Consider the following 17993-nt stretch of genomic DNA (forward strand, 5'->3'; position numbering starts at 1 on the left):
TCCTCTGCAGAGATTTTAAAGATCAAGGTGAAAGTTGGGTTCAAAGTCAAAGGGTTGGTTTTAAGAATATTATTGCAGACTATTTTGGGGCGAATTCACAAAGCAGTGCAGTCTCATCCATTTTTTGCAGCTGTTTCCTGTCTATTATCTGCTTTATTTCGGCATTGTATTGATTACAGATTACAGATTGCAATACATGGAGGCTCAAACACAGCCTCCCAAGATCATCAAACATGGACCACAGTTCTGTAGGCACAAACACACTACACATCATGAAAAATAGATATACAAGATGTTTTACTTTACTATCATTACTTTAATTACTAGAAAACGTGAGGTCCTGGTCTGTTGAGGCTCTCCTTAAAACTTTTGAACAATATTTGATGGGAGGCTGTGAAAGACCCTAAAATGATGCATTCTTTTAAATTATTCATTTGGAGAAAAAAACTCAATGAAGTTAAAAATGTCTGAAATGATGAAGTTATTATTACACATCCTGTACTAACCCACATCAGAATAAAAACAAACACTTGTGCCTCATTACATCCTGATCACTTCACTCAGCAATGAAATAAAAAAATCAGTTTTGTGTTTTCTTCTGCGGGTCGCTGCCGGTGTACTTATTTGCCAAAACTTAGCAGATGGCTTTAATTCATGCAAACTGCTTAGCACAAACAGCTCTGTGCCTGGACCATGCAAGGCAGATCACTTTAGCTTTAATTTCCATGAATATACAAAAATATGAGTGGACGTTCCAGTAAAAGCATGCAGGACACCTACTTTACAGATAAGCCGTGAATTATTCACAACAACAAGATTTAGATTTAAAGTTCTTTTGTTTGAACCAAGAAGTTTGTTTCTGATAGGAAATGAGACCGGCATCTATGAAAAGATAATTGAAAAATGTTAAAAGGATTATCAGTTTTGACTGAAACTTTAAACATTAATAAGGTGGACATCTGGTGTGTAATTTGAGTCAACAAACTGCCACAGTTTTTTTCATCTTTTTCCACATTTATGTGGTCTCTAAACTCTTCATGAGTTTCCAGCATCCTCTTGATAAAGTGCCACAGTGAGCAAAGTGAGCAAAGAGTGGCAGCACCATCACCAGCCAACAATGGAGGGATAATCTGCAGAGCAGCAGCATAATCTATCCGTGGCATGGGCTCCATATGCCGCGGTTTAAAAAAGTCACGGTTACAAATTCATGAGTCCAGATTCTCTATCTTACCACTGGTTTAAATTCCTTTAGAGGATTTCAGGAACTTTGCCCGAGTGACCAGCTTTTTCTCCAGCCAAGTGAAAAGCAGAGTTGTCCTGCTCCTATAGTGCTGACCCCATTTGACCATGTTTATTATTTAGGCCAAAATTATTTCTACTCCTGGCAGGTTTAGATTTGAAATATATTTTAGTTTTGATTTGGAAGTATGTTAAAAAAAAACACATGTATTGTAATATTTGGTAATTTTATCAAATCATCTTCTATATACAAGTTCTTCACTCCTATTTTTATTTTAAAAAGAAAACATTGCAGAGACAAGTCTGTGTCGGTAGAGTCACTTGTGTCTGTTTGTTTATTTAGTTTTATCTTGCAACAACCCCCACCACAAACGGTTTGCCTGAAACCGATTAGTTAGACTCATTAAAAGATCATACGTGCTGCAATGGTCAGTTACTGTTTTAAAGTGGATCCCAGCGGATCCATAAGAATGTTTCTCCAACATGATTATGTGATGAGATGGGAGAGAGAGCAGGCGCTACGATCCGTCGGCACGCAAGTTCCATTGTTCTCTGGGGAAAATCTAAAATGTTCTGTTTTAGTTTCTTCTGGTTCTTGTTTTTCTCTAATTCTGGCAACATTTTGCTTAATGAAAACAACATTTAACTTAACTAGCTACATGTATTTAGGATGGAAGGCCAGCGGTTAAAAAAAATATTAAACTTGGCTAATTGGTTTTATATTTTTGTTCAAAGGCTTATCAATATGGTCAAAAATATATCCCAGCTATTTTGTTTCATATTTTTATATTTCAGGTAAATTTTTTATACGTCAGATAATATTAATCTGACGTATATTGTCAGACAAATTAGGCTGAATTGCTATTTTATTATAATCACAAAAATCCTAGAAAAATAAATCTCATATACACTTCTCTTGTTCTTTAATGTCAATTCAAATCTGGCCTTTTGAAAATAATCTTCACCAAATGTTTATGTAAGGTTTAATTTATCGACTAATATATTATTTGTTTGTTAATTAGAGAAATTGCAGACAACAATTTCAACAAGTTTATTTTTAACTGTGAATTTAGAATTTATAGATAAAAATAAATAAATAAATAAATAAATACACAAATAAATACATAGATATAATCCTTAATGCTACATAAAGTAGCATTAAGGATTATATTTCTATAAGGTTTCATATTGTTATTATTTTAGTCCTGAGTTGAGGGCACTGGAGATTTTAAACATCTCCATGTAATATATGAATTTTAATTATTATTAGTAAGCTTGTGTCGACTAAATGTCACTCATTTATTTACTTACAATATTTACAAAACAATGTTAAGAATTCTAACATGGGTCCAGATTTTAAAATGGTTTTAAAGACTTCCATATTGACAGGCAACATGCTTACTTCATAGAGGGCATTAGGAGGCACCGTGTGTACAGAAACACAAAACAGACCTTATTAATAAACACATAAAGAGCAAAAATTGAAATATTGGGTGTGGAAAAAAGTAAGTACAACACCCTCAGTACACCAGCTAGAACCACTATTAGTAGCAACAACTCTCAGTGGTCATATCCTGCCCTGATATTATCAGACAGCATTGTACCATTGAGGTAAGTTTGAAATAATTTTGGAACCTGGCAAAGACCAGAGCCCTGATATATAAAACCCCTGAAATGAAAGCGGGAACACATTCTTTTTACCATCAAGTATGCATAACAAAAGCCAGTGTCTCCAGTGGTTCACAAAGCAGCTGGTGTTAATAGTCTCAGTTCCAGTGGATAGACCAATCAGGATAGCTGTTTTCTCTAGTCTTTCCCCACATTCAGTCCGACCTCCAGCAGGAGTGTATGCTTTCCTGTCCGACCCCACCGGAAGGTTCAGCCAGAGGCTAAGAGTTCAAGAGCCGCTGCAGCCACACATTTTTCTCAGCCTGCTCCAAAAAGCCAGACTACTTGTGCATGCTTGTCTGTCACCAGGCTTTCTATGTCTGATGCAGCTTTCTGTGTGTGTTAACATGCAGCGAAGTCGACTCAAAGTTTAATCACCCAGAAAATGGAAAAAGGCTCCCTCCATCTGATATAGCCTATACGGGTAGCCAATGACCATCCACACACAGTCATTGGCATGTCCACACACACACAGGGTGCTGCAATGCATCCCCACCTATGTGTCCCATCTGTCTGCAGGTGGCCACGCTGCCTTTTAGAAGCAGCCATCAGTTTTAAATAGGCAGTCCGTCTTTATTGTTGCCCTGCCTCTCGTCAGTGTGGAACCACCCAGCCGTTCCAAATGCACCAAGGGAATATCAGCAGCCAAAAGTATTTTTCCTCTAGATGTATGTTAAAGTGCCTGCACCACCTGGTGAAGGCTAATGCATATTGCTGCTGTGCTCTGTTGGCATACATCATAACCACCATTTGTGCACACCCTGTTTCACTAACATGTCTGAAAGGAGACAATCAGTGACAGGGAGCAAACTTTGGATCACAGTTGTTGAACAGATGATACTCTTCTATGGTATTCTACATTAATTAATCAGACTTGTTTAGAAAATATGCACAATATGCACACATTTGGCAACAATATATGACAATTGGAGAAAAACTAAAATCATTTTATTGGAAGACTATTTTCTGCTGGTGCTGAGCTTTGATCAGATGATAGCTTAGCTCTGATTCCTTCATTGAACTGAAGTTACTCCAAGGTGTGTTTGCCAGAAATGAGAAAACTGGCAGTGTTTTAAAGTTGAAAGAGTGGAGATGTGTGACAGGAAAAATAATTGTGATTAAATTGCACTTCTTGAGACCATTTGTATGTAGGGTGACCAGATTTCAAATAACCAAATGTGGGACAGCAGGATGTTTCTGAGGGACAAGGCGGGGCACATGATGACATAATTTTAATTTAACACAGATTGCACATTACGATAATCAGTCTCTGCTTTGCACAACAATGAATTATCACGACTCACAAGTTTATGAAAAGCATTATTTAATTTTTTTCGTAGTATAATAAAAATGTTAAGCTTTAGCCCTGTGACTGGTGATCTGTCCAGGATGTACCCTACGTCCCTGTCTCTGGAGATAATTACCAGCTGGCTTCACCTAGTTAGGAACCGTTCCCCAATCTATGTAGCAGCATATTCTGTACTTTGACATAGTTTTTTAATATTCTGTATGCATCAAAATCTTTTTCATTTTCCGAGCATCCAGGCATGCAGCAGCTGCTCATGGCACTGCTTGACAGCTGGCACAGCACTCATTAACGGTGACTGCAGCTATGCCTTCTTTATTTCAGAAAAGCACATGTCAAGTTATTTTGACTTTTCTGAGTTGTACCCAGTGAAATGCGGGACATTGTTTCAGTTTGTGGGACACCGGGACAACAGTGAAAAAGCGGGACAGTCCCGCGCAAATCGGGACACCTGGTCACCCTATTTGTATGTGCCTTTACATGCTCTTTACATAATTTCTGTTTTAAACAAACAAGTATGTTGAAGATTTTTGCAAAATGTCATGATGATTAGGACTATGTCTTTTTATATTTGTGGTATGTACGTTTAGGTGTAGGTTCCACTTAGAGGTTATAATTTGGATTTTGTTTCGATTATATTAACTCTACTAAATATTCAGCTTGGCTTGCCACGCCCCGTGACTGCATCTCCGACTGTACCACAAAGATAGACCACTGTGGAACCTACACATCAATTTGACGGGAAAGTCTGAGTCAGACATGAAGTGATACACAGTGGCAATGTAAGACACATCCATTTAGGAAGAATTGAAATCAATGTGAAATCTTCTATTTGCAGCACAAACAGAATGCAAAAGCGAAATGTAGAATGGCGATCTTCTTTCAGCTTGTGCAGGTGCCAACTGCAGCCCTTATTTTTTAAATTCATTTTTTATCCACAGCAGTATAGCTGGTTACCCTGACCGTAAAGTGTTCATCAGAGACAGACCTGGCTGCATGGGCGGGCATTGGGGGGGCCAATGCCCGCCCCCTGAGCCAGCTGTGCCCACCCTGGACTGGAAGCTGTTTTTTTTTTTTTTTTTTACCTCGTAGTGGCCATTGTTCCATTAGTACTATCTTTGATTTGTCAATCATACAATTAAACCAATCAAATAAACGTCTGAAAGCAACATGCTAGCCAATTAAAGTTTGAGAGGGGCGGGTCTCTGGGTCACACATTCATAGCCTTCAGAGACGCCACGGCTCGGCTGTGGTCACCGTCAGTGTTGTTAGTGCGGGATGGAAATTCGGGTCTGATTACCAAACAATTACAAGAAGTGACAACAAAGCAAACGAGAGCCAGTTGGAAGCAGAGCTATTAATTTATGTTTGAAATGAATAATGAAGTCAACACTGAAGTAAACATTCACGCTAGGAAGGTTTGCTACGACAGCTTAGAGCACAAGGAGCAGAACCAAGCAGGAAAACTGAAGAAACTTGGGTTACTTGCAGGCAGAAGGGAACTCTGCCTTGTTCTGATCTTTGTGCTCCCTAGCTGCTGTAATTACAGAACCTCTTCTAGTATGAATTTTTGCCAGACATTGACAACTAGTTTGATATTTTTGTTAGTAAATCTTTCTAAAAGCCCAACAAATGTTGTGAAAAGCTTCCCAAATTTTTAGAACCAGCCCATAAGCTATTTTTGTTCCAGCTCAACGTGTTCAAAAGAAGCCTAATTGGGTGGAAACCTGCCCAATTTGGCAACACTGACTACACTATTGCTTTTTGTCTGTTCGTTTGTTTTAGATTTTGGGATTTTATTGAGAATTTCTTTCTCAGCACTGTAGGAGTGGTCACAGAGCCATTGTTCAACCTGAAACATATAAAATGTTTGAGTGAGTGTGCCTCCTTGAAAAAATGGAATGCCCCCCCTGTAATTTGTTTCTACAGCTGGGCCTGATCAGAGTCATAGCCTGGGGATAGAAACTGGATGCATGTCGGCTGTATCAATTTTGATCGACCTTATCAATTTCTTGTTGCAACCCTAGTGAGAACCAGCTCAGGTCCTGAGTGACTATAAGTGATCCACAGTAGACACAGTGTTGTTGAGGATAATAAGGGAGGTCACTGTCCTTAGCAAGTTTAGCACAAGGTGGTTTTGGGCGCACCAGAGGACGAGCTGATTCACCTAATTTCTGTTTGCAGACTCGTCACTGTTCTGGATCAGCCTAATGACAGTGGTGATCTGTGCAAACCTCTGGAGTTTCACAGATGGGTACAGAGATCTGCAGTCATTAATGCACATAGAGAAGTGCAGAGGAGAAAGAACACACCCCTGGAGGGTGGCTGTGTTGATTGTTCTTGAGAGGGAGAAGATGCTCCCTAGCCTCACCTACTACTGGTCAGGAAGCTGGTTATCCAGGTAGAGGGCAGCACTGTGAGCTAAGTGAGCTTTAGGTAGAGGATGTCAGGGTTGATCATGTTAAAGGCTGAGCTAAGGTCTACAAACAGGATCCTGGCTGTCCCTGGATTGTCGAGGTCACGTAGAGTGATGTGTAGATCCAGATTGACAGTGTCCTCTTCTCATCTGTTTGCCTGGTAAGCAGACCGCAGAGGGTCCGGCGGCGGACCTGTGATGTCTTTGAGATGCTTCTGCACCAGGCGCTCAAAGGATTTCATGACCACAGACATCAGTCTATAGTCATTTAATCCTGTGATGTTTTGCTTCTTGACACAGAGATTATGGTAGAGTTTGACGAGTGAACCTGCAAAATATTTTTTTCCAATCCTCAGCTAGCCGGGAGGTCATCACAGCATGTGCAGGAGTTTGATAGTTTGTTATGGATTTCAGGCTCCTTCCCACTGAAAAAGTGTTGCTTATGGAAAAACTATTTTTATTTTCTCACTGAAGTGTCTTTTTGCTAACTTGATCTCTGTGAGCTTGTTTCTAGTCTGCTTATACATGGTCATATTTCCACTGTGGAAAGCTTCTTTTTTGGTATGATGCAGTTTAGGGCTGGGCAATTAATCGTCTTTGCAATATATTCGCATTTTTAAAAAACACAATTTCCAAATCGCTGATGTCTGCCCAAAATAATATCTATGAAAGCTTTTTGCATATAGATCAAGCCGAGCACTATAGCAAAAGCAGTAATGCTCCACTCATGAAAGTAAATCTGTTGGGCTCTGTTTAGCATTAAGACAGCAATTCTGAGTGCTACACCACCAGACAGGACCCATAAAAAAATCTCTCGAGATTGGCTTTTCCTCCCACAATTTGTCCATCCACTCAACTTGATATGACTATGCTTGGAAACAGAACTCTGTAAAAACATCAGCTTCAGACTGTCTTCTGGACGTTTGTCCAGTCAGCCTTCTTCTCCATTATTGTGTAGCGCACTGACCCGCACTGAAAGTCTATTTAGAGGCTCAGGAAACCTTCGCAGGTGTTTTCAGTTAATTAGCTGATTAGGGTGTGACACCTTGAACTGTCCTTTTCACAATTTACTCTGAGACACTGAATTTAGGTGTTTCATTATCTGTAAACCATAAGCACCATAATTACAGGAAATAAATACTTGTAATATTTCAAACTGTGTGTAATGAATCTATATAATATGTGAGTTTTCCTTTCTGAAAGGTGTGATTAAACATTTTCATGTTTTTTTAACATGTATCTATAATTTGAAATATGAATTGACTAGTTCACATATTTGTATAGTAAACCGGCTTAAGTCAGAGGCAACCAGACTTTCATTCAGTTCTTTCTGAAAACGTTTCGACACCTATCCAGGAGTCTTTGTCAATAGTGATGGCTCGCACTTGAGCAACCTGTAGTTGGTGTGCTGGGTTATACAGAAAATTGTATAACTACACATGTTGGCATGTTGGAGTTTATGGGAAATTCATACATCAAATTATGTAGTGCTCATACAATAGAAAAGAGTGTTTCTGAGATAAAATTGCTTGAATGCTACAAGTCAATACAAGTGCTTAGTTGTAACTAATCCGAATCACTTAACTCCACACAAGAAACATTCAGTGAAAAGCAGAAGAAAATATAGCAGCCTTTTTTATGTCTTTACATAAAATGTTAGATGAACGAGGGAAAGAGAAAATTGGAAAACTAAGTCAAGCCACCAGGACCAGATCACAAATCAACTAGATTGTTGTCATAACAAGTTTCTTTAATATCACACATGGGATTTATTATTCATCCTATTTACGTTTTATGAAGAGAAAAGAATGTTGGAACAAAGTTTTGTTTTGCCTCCAGGTTTAAAATGACAAGTGTCGTTTTAGATTTTTAGAACCCTAACACAGTTATTTAGTCATTTGAGAACAGGACTTTTCATCCTCCTCCTCTTGTTTGCATTCCCTGCAGCCATTGAAACACAGAGCACCAGTTCTGAGGAGCTTGTCCCCAGCCCGCCATCACCTCCACCTCCTCCCAGAGTCTACAAGCCCTGTTTCGTCTGCCAGGACAAATCCTCTGGATACCACTATGGCGTCAGTGCGTGTGAGGGTTGCAAGGTAGGACTCGCTCACTTCATCACACAAATTAACAAGCTATGTTAACAGCCGGTGTTGTCTTTTTTTGTCACATTGCTGACATTATAAAGAAGGGATGTACCCATGTTTTACTAAATGTTTTTTGGATCATTTGAAGCATGATAGAGACGTACATTTTATGTATCATGGCATAATATATAGTTGTAAACAGTATTAACATACTTGTTATAAAAAGATACATATCTTTTTGTCCAAATGTCTGACAAAAAATCAAACTAAATGCTTTAATTCAGTTTAGTTCAGTTTATTTATATAGCAGTAATTTGCAACAAATGTCGAGGTACTTTACAAACAAAGTCAGCTCAGTCTAGGGATGCAAACAAATAATCGTCCTATGATTTATTGTTGATTAATGGTCAAATAGACCATTAATCAACAATGAAGCAACACTTAAAATATGACACTTTGATATAATGTGGAGAAGTCAGTGTAAATTTGCTCTCTTTTCGAAACAATTCAGCACAGCCATTAAAACTGCTAAGTGATTTTTAACCAACCTAATTCACTGTCCGTTCAAAAGCTTGCCATTATTTGTGCTGAGTTTCATTGCGTTGTTTTGTGTGTCAGCAAAAAATAAAACATTTAAATGTGACTAAGAAATTCTGATTAGTCTTTTATTTTGGATGAGCTGTTTGTCTCCAATATGACAGTTTCACTGCTGTGCCTGCTACACTCAAGTTCCCTGCTTTTAGAAATACCGTCACAAAATATCTGCCCTGTCAGCATTTATCTGTCTACTCCCTCTTTCAGCAGCCATTGCTAGTTAACTACTCATACTGTATATACAGGCACTTGCAAAAAAACATTCATACATATCCCTTGACCTTTTTTCATTGTGTCACATTACAAAAACAGATATTTCTGCATTGCTGTTGTAACTGACCAAAACAAACTATCAATAACCAAGAATCTTTATGGTCATTATGCAGCCATAATGAAATTTTGGTGAGACACTCTGAATGCACATATAAAACTGACACAAATCCCAAACACGCATGGATAAACGAAGAAAGAACATTCCTAGAGAAGACCCTCAGAAATGCAAAAAACAGAAGGTGAAAAAAAAATTAAGGTTTAGCTGTACAACAGAGGAGAAGGACTTATCAGAATGGAAAACATATGGTGCAATTATTAAAGGTATACTATGCAACAGGGGTTGATTTTCCAGCGAGGCTCCCCCCAGAGGGCGAAGGTAAAAGTTCACTGTCGTAAAGATGCTCAGCTGTTCTGGTTTTTCCGTCAAGCCAGGCGCGGTTGTTTTGAGCTTAGCAGACAGGCGAACGCAACGAAAAGTGGAAAAAACGGCAGTACAAACAATGACTAACACAGTGAAAGTATGAACATTAAGCTTCCCGCAGCGCTATCTTGGCGAGGCCGCGGCCGCGGCCGCTGCCGCCTCGCCAGTTTTATTATTATTATTATTATTTATTTTTTTTATGTTGGCGAGACGCTACCGCCGCCGCCTCGCCTCGCCAAGCTGCGGCCGCCGCCGCCGCCTCGCCAGTTTTATTATTATTATTATTATTATTATTATTATTATTATTATTATTATTATTTTATGTTGGCGAGAGGCTACCGCCGCCGCCTCGCCAAGCCGCAGCCGCCACCGCCAAGCCACAGCCGCCACCGCCAAGCCGCCGCAGTAGCGTCTCGCCAACATAAAAAAATAAAATAAAATAATAATAATAATAATAATGATAAAACTCGATATGCTTGCATGTTTATTCGACGTTAACATGCGGTTCTTTGTTGTTGCTTTCGCGCGTGCATATAGTGAATGGCAGGGCAAAAACACATGGAGTTCTCGCCGTAAAGCAAGACCGACTCTCGCGGTCTTGCACGAACGGTATGGAACACATAAATTAACTGAAAAATGTTGCATAGTATGCCTTTAATAGATAATGTGGCTTATTCGGATAATAATGAGATGTTCTGGTTGAAAAGAAGAGAAGCAGTGCTCGATACACAGAGCAATGTAAAAAAAAATCCAATTTGTACGAATGTACCAGCCAGGGCTGGTGGTTTATTAGATTTTCAACAGGGGATGATTGCCTTCACAGCTTCACAACATCTTTTAAGATACAGGGACATTTTTTTATTTAATGTCCCTGAATCATTTTCCGGATGGAAGTGGGACAAACGATGCATTGCATGGGTTGGTGGGATTTGTGGCAATACGTCTGCATCTTTTTCTGGACATCTTGTAGACAGCATCCCACAATCACCTGTGTTATCCTCACCCCCTGTGCTAAATCCTTCCTCTTCTGTGTTATGCACCTCCCATACCACACAGTAATGTTCATACACAGGATGTTGTCTTAGAATACCGTTGCTGTATAAAATTTATGAACAGGTGAGTCCCCCATGTATGCAGAGAGGAGCATGTTCAGTCTTCCAGGACCTCCTATAGTTCCACTATGACCTCCTTGGTCTTGCTGGTTTTCAGGATTAGTTTATTCCTGGAGCTCCACTGTGTCAGGCACAATGACAGAGAATTTCAGACAGGGAAGCACCATGGAGAGCTGTAGAGAGAAGTTAAAGATGTCCAGAAACACCCCTGCCAGTTGGTCAACACATGATTTAGCCTTGTTGATATTGACCTTTCTCAAGGTGGAGGTCACCTGTTGCAACTGCAGGATGAGGGGCTGAGGAGGATGTTCAGACCTGCTGCTTGGAGAGTCGAAGTGTGCAAAGAAGCAGTTAAAGGTGTCATGGGAAAGCTGAGTCGTTGCTGAGCTGCTTATTGCTGTGCATATAATCTATAATGGTCCTGATTCCTCTCCATGTGGATTATTGTTGTTGAAGTGTTCCTCAATGCGCTGCTTGTACCTGTGTTTGCCTTCTGGATGCCCACTCCTAGACCTGCTGCAGGCCAGCCTTTCTCTTCATCTTGATATGGGACTGCATTGTGCTATCTACTCATGGTTTATGGTTAGGAAAACTCTCATTGTCTTTGTGGGGAGGACAGCATCAGTGCAAAAGTGAATATGGGACAGCAGAGATTATGTGTATTCCTCCAGGTCTGTGTCCTCTTTAACCCCCACCCCCCAATTCTGTGTTCAAAACCTCCTTGTAAAGCTGAGCAGGCCTGTTCAGTTCAAACCTGAATGGTTCTCACAACGGGTCTGGTTCTGCAGATCAGGGGCTAATGGGCATTGCCAAACCTTAATCTGTTGGCTCGAAATATAGAGCAGCCTACTAGCTCAACTGCAGTCAGGGATGATGTTGTCCAGCCATGCCTCCGTGAAGATCGCCACACAGCTGTCTGTCTTATATGAGGGGATGCTCCGCCGGGTCTTGTCCAGTTTGTTGGTGAGTGATCTAACGTTGGCCAGGAGGGGACTGGGCAGAGCTGGCTTGTGTGGGTTAGCCTTTTTGCCTAGCATGCAATCCACTCCACTTGCCTGGCTTTTATTAACAGACCCTCCTTTGCCTCTTAGGCTTCAGAAACGGGTTGATCACAGTCTCTGTTGTCCGCTGCAGTTCAGGTGGAATAAAGTAAAGTTTTGCAGTCCGTACAGTCCGTGAACTCCCAGGTTTTACCACAGTTCTAGCAGATCAGCCCTCCATATTGGATTAATGCTTGGAAAATGTGTGGAAAACATGAACAGGAACACAATGACAAACATAAAGAGCAAAGAGCCTCGGGCCGCAACAGGATCCCACTATGTAGGTAAAAAAAAAGCACATGAAGTAAGATGACAGAAGGATGAAAATGTGTTTTCAGCACTTTTACAAATATATATTTTAATACTGTGCATTTTTGAGTAATTCCAGAGTCAATACAGCAACCTCTTGCTAGAATTAGAGCTACAAGTGTTGTGTGGTCTTCGCAAGCTTTGCATACCTAGAGAGAGAATGTTTGTCCTTACAAAGGAGCTCTAGCTCAGTTATATTGGAATGAGAGTATCTCTGAAAGTCAGTTTTCAAGCTTTGCCATTGATTTCAGCTTGCATTTTGACTGGGCCATCCTAACACATGAATATACTTTGATCTAAACCATTCCATTGTAGGTCTAACCGTATGGTTAGGGTTGGTGCCCAGCTGAAGGTGAACCTCCAACCTAGTCTCAAGTTTCTTTGGGGTCTGTAACACAGGGGTCTAAAATCCAATCCTCAACAGTCACTGTCCTGCAACCTTTAAATCTATTATTCTTTCAACATCCCTAAATAAATGAATCAAGTCATTAGTGGGACTCAATAGAACCTGACTGCAACCCGAGGAAGAATTTAAAGGTTGCTCTGTAATTTGCTCCATCCATCTTCTCATTAACTCCATAGTTCTGCTGTCCTTGCTGAAGAAGAGCACCTCTACAGCACAATGCTCCCACCACCCTGTTTAATTGTAGAAATGGTGTGCCAGGGTCTTGTACAGGGTTGTTTTTTCATTGCGTATAATGTCTTGCAGCATGTAGGCTAAAAGGTTCTGGTCTCATTCAATCAGAGCACCCTCTTTTACATGGTTATGGTGTTCCCTACATGGCTTTTAGACTGCAACAAGGACATTTTGTGGTTTTCTCCTTGCCCCAATTCCACAAGCACCAGATTTGTGGATTCACTCGCAATATTTGACCTGTCAATAGCTTCTCCGATCTGAGCTCTGGATCTGTGCAGCTTCTCCAGAGATAACATGAGCCACTTGGTTGCTTTTCTGGTTAATGCTGTCCTGACCCTGCCAGTGAGTCTAGGTGGATATCCATGTCTTGGTAGGTCAGCAAGTGGTCAAACCTCTCTCCATGTTCAGTTGATGGATTGAGCAGAGCTCTGGGAGATGTTCAAAGCTTGGGAGATTATTTTAGGGTCTTTAAACTTCCTTTAAAAAATGTTCTACCTGGCCTGTCTGCTGTGTTCCTATAATTGCTGGTTGTTCTCTGATGTTCTCTAACAAATCTCAGAAACAGAACAACTACATTTACTCTTTGATTCTTGCCTGTATTTAAAGATGGACTCTTTAAATATCAGGTCGTCCATGAAGCCAGCCAAAATGTTAAAATCCATGATTTATTTTCCCATCACTTAATTATTATTCACTATTTGTTTGTCGGTCACATAAAAATCCCAGTAAAGTCTGGTTGAATTGGGATGTGAGTGTAGAAAGTGTAAGCATGTTATATTTCTATACACAGCATACCTACATACTTGTGTCAGCAACACAATGCAAGAGACTGCCCTCTGTGACTCCAAGAGGAGTGAATGTGAAGTCAATGACTCGATGCAATCTGCTGAGTTTCCTTAGAAAACTTTTAACAATTTGGATGAAAACTAAACTTGCTTCTGTTCCTTGACAACTACGATCAAATTGAAAAGTATGACATATTGACTTTGAATCTGTCTTTATAGTTGAATTTGACTTTTTTTCAACTGCCTTGAAAAAAAATTCCCAACATTTGTTGGGAATTAGTGTTAAATAAAGACTAAATTAGATTGAATGGAAAATGATCAGGTAATACTATGTCACATTTATATGTAAAACTGTCCAGTCTTCTGTAAAATCAGTGCTGGATTCCAGGTTCTTAGATCATATGTAGTTGATGCAGCAGGTTGGTGTAATTCCATCCCGGCTGATGCTGTTCTCCTGCGCAGTCGGACTGAGATGCCTCTGTAATTGAAGCAGTGGTATGTCAGGAATCCTTTGGAGGTTTTGGCCCAGAGGGAGGTGGTGATCAGCTCACTCATCAGGCTCTGGGTCAAACTAAGTTTTTGAAGGACCCCAGTGTTCCAGTAGAAGCCAGCAACAATCTCAAAGATCTGCAATGACCTCTGACCTCCCTTAAATGCTAAACACCAGCTGCAAACAGCACAGTGGACAGCACACATAAACAAAGAATCAACACATGGCAATGGATGAGTCCATTTAATGACAGATAGTGAATACAGTTAATGTAATGAAGTGTTTCTGAGGATATAAACACTCTGCTGGATCTCTTTAGCTGCATAATGCTGATGTAAAAATATCTCATAAAATATCCCGACTGCTTATTGTGACATTCAGATGTAAAAAGGTTTGGCAGGGGATTATGTTTTCTTTTCTATCTTGTGTTTCTGTCTCCATAGCAAAGCCATTGTTGTGTGTTGTGCCGAGGCCGAGCCCTTTCTATTGAACAGATGCAGCCAAGCATGCTGTACAGCTGTAGGCTTTTAGACAACAAGAAGAGCCTTTTACTCCCCAGTGAATGTGCCAATTAAAGCCAGAAATAGACTCAAAGACAGAGTGTGGGCTTCACGAGTGTGTACGTAAAGACAAACTTGTTGAGGAAAGCTCAGACATGTATACCAAGGTCTGTGCAAGTTATGTAATTACCTCCTTTACTAATAGGTGTTCAACCATGTGTTGGTTTTACTCTGTTCTTGCCGTAACATAATTTTTAATACATTCAATAAGGAGGCTTTAGTTCTAACTACAAGATTTAAAATCATTGACAAGAGTTATATTTTCCTTCTAGTTTATTCAGAATTTTCCCTTTCCATAGATACTCATATCTTTAATGTTTGTTTTATTTTAGTCTGTTGTCTTATTTTAAGATTTTTTTATGCTGCATTGGCATTTTAATTAATTTACTAATTAAGTTTTGTTCAGGTTTATTACTAGTTTAAGCCATGAAAATGACTATTATTTTGTATAATCACTGATTACTGTGGACTCTTTAAGAAGCAGTTAAAACACTTTCTTTTTTAAACAGCCCTTTTGTTGAATGTCTATTTTTTATTGTGATCTTATCTTATTTTTATTATTTTATTTTAATTGTTGTTTTATTGGTTTTCTGTACAGCACTTTGAAATTGCTTTGTCTGTGAATGGCGCTTAATAAATACACTTTACTTATTTACTCACTTACTTACTAATTACATTAAGAACACAAATCTGCGGCTTTGGTGAAAACATTGTTGAAACATAAACAATAGGTTCTGCACAGTTTATCACAAATGTATCATTATTGCAGTATAACTATATGCAATATCAGGGGCTGACTGGGACAATAACCTTAGAATCTTCAGGTGTGTTTTGTCCTCTTATGGGTACCTGAAGGTTCCTTCTCTGACTCCTTATCGCAGTGCTTTTAACCACTTCCATGCCTACAGGAGCTACTGCAGGACTGCTGCTGCACTGAATTGATACTGCTTTCTTATAAAAAAAAATTAATTCAAACCTACTCATTTTTAAGTTTACTAATTGACTATTTAATGCAGTAGATATACTCTGATAATAAAAAATATTTTCTTAAACTCAATTGGGTTTTACAAGGTTAAACAAAGTAAAATACAATAATATAACAATGGTTTCAATATTTTTAGTATTTGGAATTTAAGTTTATGCAGGGCACACTAAATCAATCCAAGGACATTTTACCATTACATTTCATTTCCATTGGCTCTTTGTTAACAACTATTTTAACATTTTCAATACCTTAAAACATTGAGTCAGTTTTGACCCCTGGTTCCTCACAGTGAGGCTGACCTCCTTATTAAACTATTGTGCAGGATAGGCTGCTGACATTTTCACCGTTCACCTCTAGTGTTTATATCTTAGTCTACCTTCTTTATGAAAAAAACCTCAGTTGTGTACTTAACTTGGATTATTCTGTGTAGGTCAGGCACTCTTGGGAAGCAGGTTCCCCACTATTCCATGTTTCCTGCGGTTGTTGATAATGGTTCTGACTGTGGTTCTCTAGAGTCTCAAAGCCATAGAAATGGCTCTTTACAGTGTGACTGATATAACTGTTTTTGTTGCTCTTTTTTGTTGATTTCTTGCTTTCTGAGATCTCTAAGCCTACTTTTTGTCAGAAACAGTGGCGGCTTTTGTTATGGGCAACATGGGCAGTTGCTCAGAGCAGCAGGAGAAGGGGCAGGCCTTCCTATCTCTCAGTTGTGCCCTAAATAAGTTTTGAGGTTTTTTTTTGATGAGTATTTTTTGCACGTGCAGTCAGTGAGGAGTTGGTGCCCCCTGTGTTAAACAGGTGCATGCTGCTTCCCTGGGTGGGTTGCACAACATTCTCCTAAACCCCACAATCCCGGGAGCGATTCTGTCAGCAAAGGCAGATCCATGCAAAAACGGTTTAAATCCAAGTAAAATGACTTTTACAAGAGCACAACCTGCTGCTTTTAGACTGGTTTAAATTCCAATAACCTGTTTTGTTGTCTAATATGAGCTCTGGTATATTTTCAGTAAAGTGTTGTTGTTTTATATTAAGTTAAAGACAATATGAAAACACAAATGCAGCCTTTTTACAGTTGATGGTTCTGTCACAAAAGCTGTATTTTTCATCCTCATGTCAGTGGAAGGATTGATTATTCAAGTTCAAAGGCAAACTGTTTATTTTTGTGAACATTAGATGAACAGTACTGTATGTGCTTTTATATAAATATATTAAGATATTAAGATATTTTGATATTTTTACTTTTTTGATTTGTTTGAGAGAGTGAAGTCAAGAAACATTTAGCATAATAAGCATGTTTGTTCTGTAGTGTTCTAAAGAATTTGGTCAGACTAACTGATGACAGAATAGAGCAGCTTCAACATTGATTCAAATTATTATTTTTTTGCAAGTAATGGTTATGATAAGTAAAAAACAAAAATATAAAATGGTGCCAAGTGGCATTCATGCAGAACCACCACTGGTTGGACAGGTTGTAGTTTAATGATTTCTTGATTCTGCAGCTCTGACAGCAATTTTCCCACTAAAAGCAAACTTTGTTTTCTCAGCACTGATATCCTGGATATCTGAGTCACAGTTTTGTATATATCTAAAGCGTACAATGGCTGCAGATGGATTTGTAAGTGGTCCTTCAATGTTGTAGAAGTAGCTCCAAATGTAGAGAAAAACTAATGGAAATAATTTGTGTTTCTGAGTGGACATGGCTAGTGCAATCGATCTGATTTGATTTATTTTGTCTCACAGAAACCCGGCTGCAAGAGGACTGCATTAGTATAAATAAGTCAACTCCCTCTAATTATTTAAATTTCCACATTCCCAGAACTACATGACAAAGAGGAGGAGTTGCAAGTATATTTCTGTCTGATTTATTAATTAGTCCTAGGCCAATTAATAACTACAATTCTTTTGAACATTAAGCCTTAATTTCCCTCATCCACACAGCAAAGCAATACAACCTCTTTTATTTGTTGTTTTGTATCGTCCACCAGGCCCTTACTCTTAGTTTTTAGATCAGTTCTCAGACTTCTTATCTGATTTAGTGTTAAACACGTGCAAGGTTATTATAGTGGGGGATTTT

General features: G+C 39.2%; 1 protein-coding gene across 1 annotated transcript in view; it reads left to right on the top strand.

Annotated features, from left to right (window-relative positions):
• The window catches only part of LOC105937679 (retinoic acid receptor beta), a 158496-nt gene that overhangs the window by 7810 nt on the left and 132693 nt on the right, over positions 1-17993 (top strand). The window contains exon 2 of the mRNA XM_012879127.3: positions 8577-8725. Coding sequence (XP_012734581.1) covers positions 8577-8725 — 149 coding nt within the window. The remainder of the gene's footprint in view (positions 1-8576; positions 8726-17993) is intronic.

Source organism: Fundulus heteroclitus, chromosome 13 (genome assembly GCF_011125445.2).
Source record: "Fundulus heteroclitus isolate FHET01 chromosome 13, MU-UCD_Fhet_4.1, whole genome shotgun sequence".
Classification (NCBI taxonomy): Eukaryota; Metazoa; Chordata; class Actinopteri; order Cyprinodontiformes; family Fundulidae; genus Fundulus; species Fundulus heteroclitus.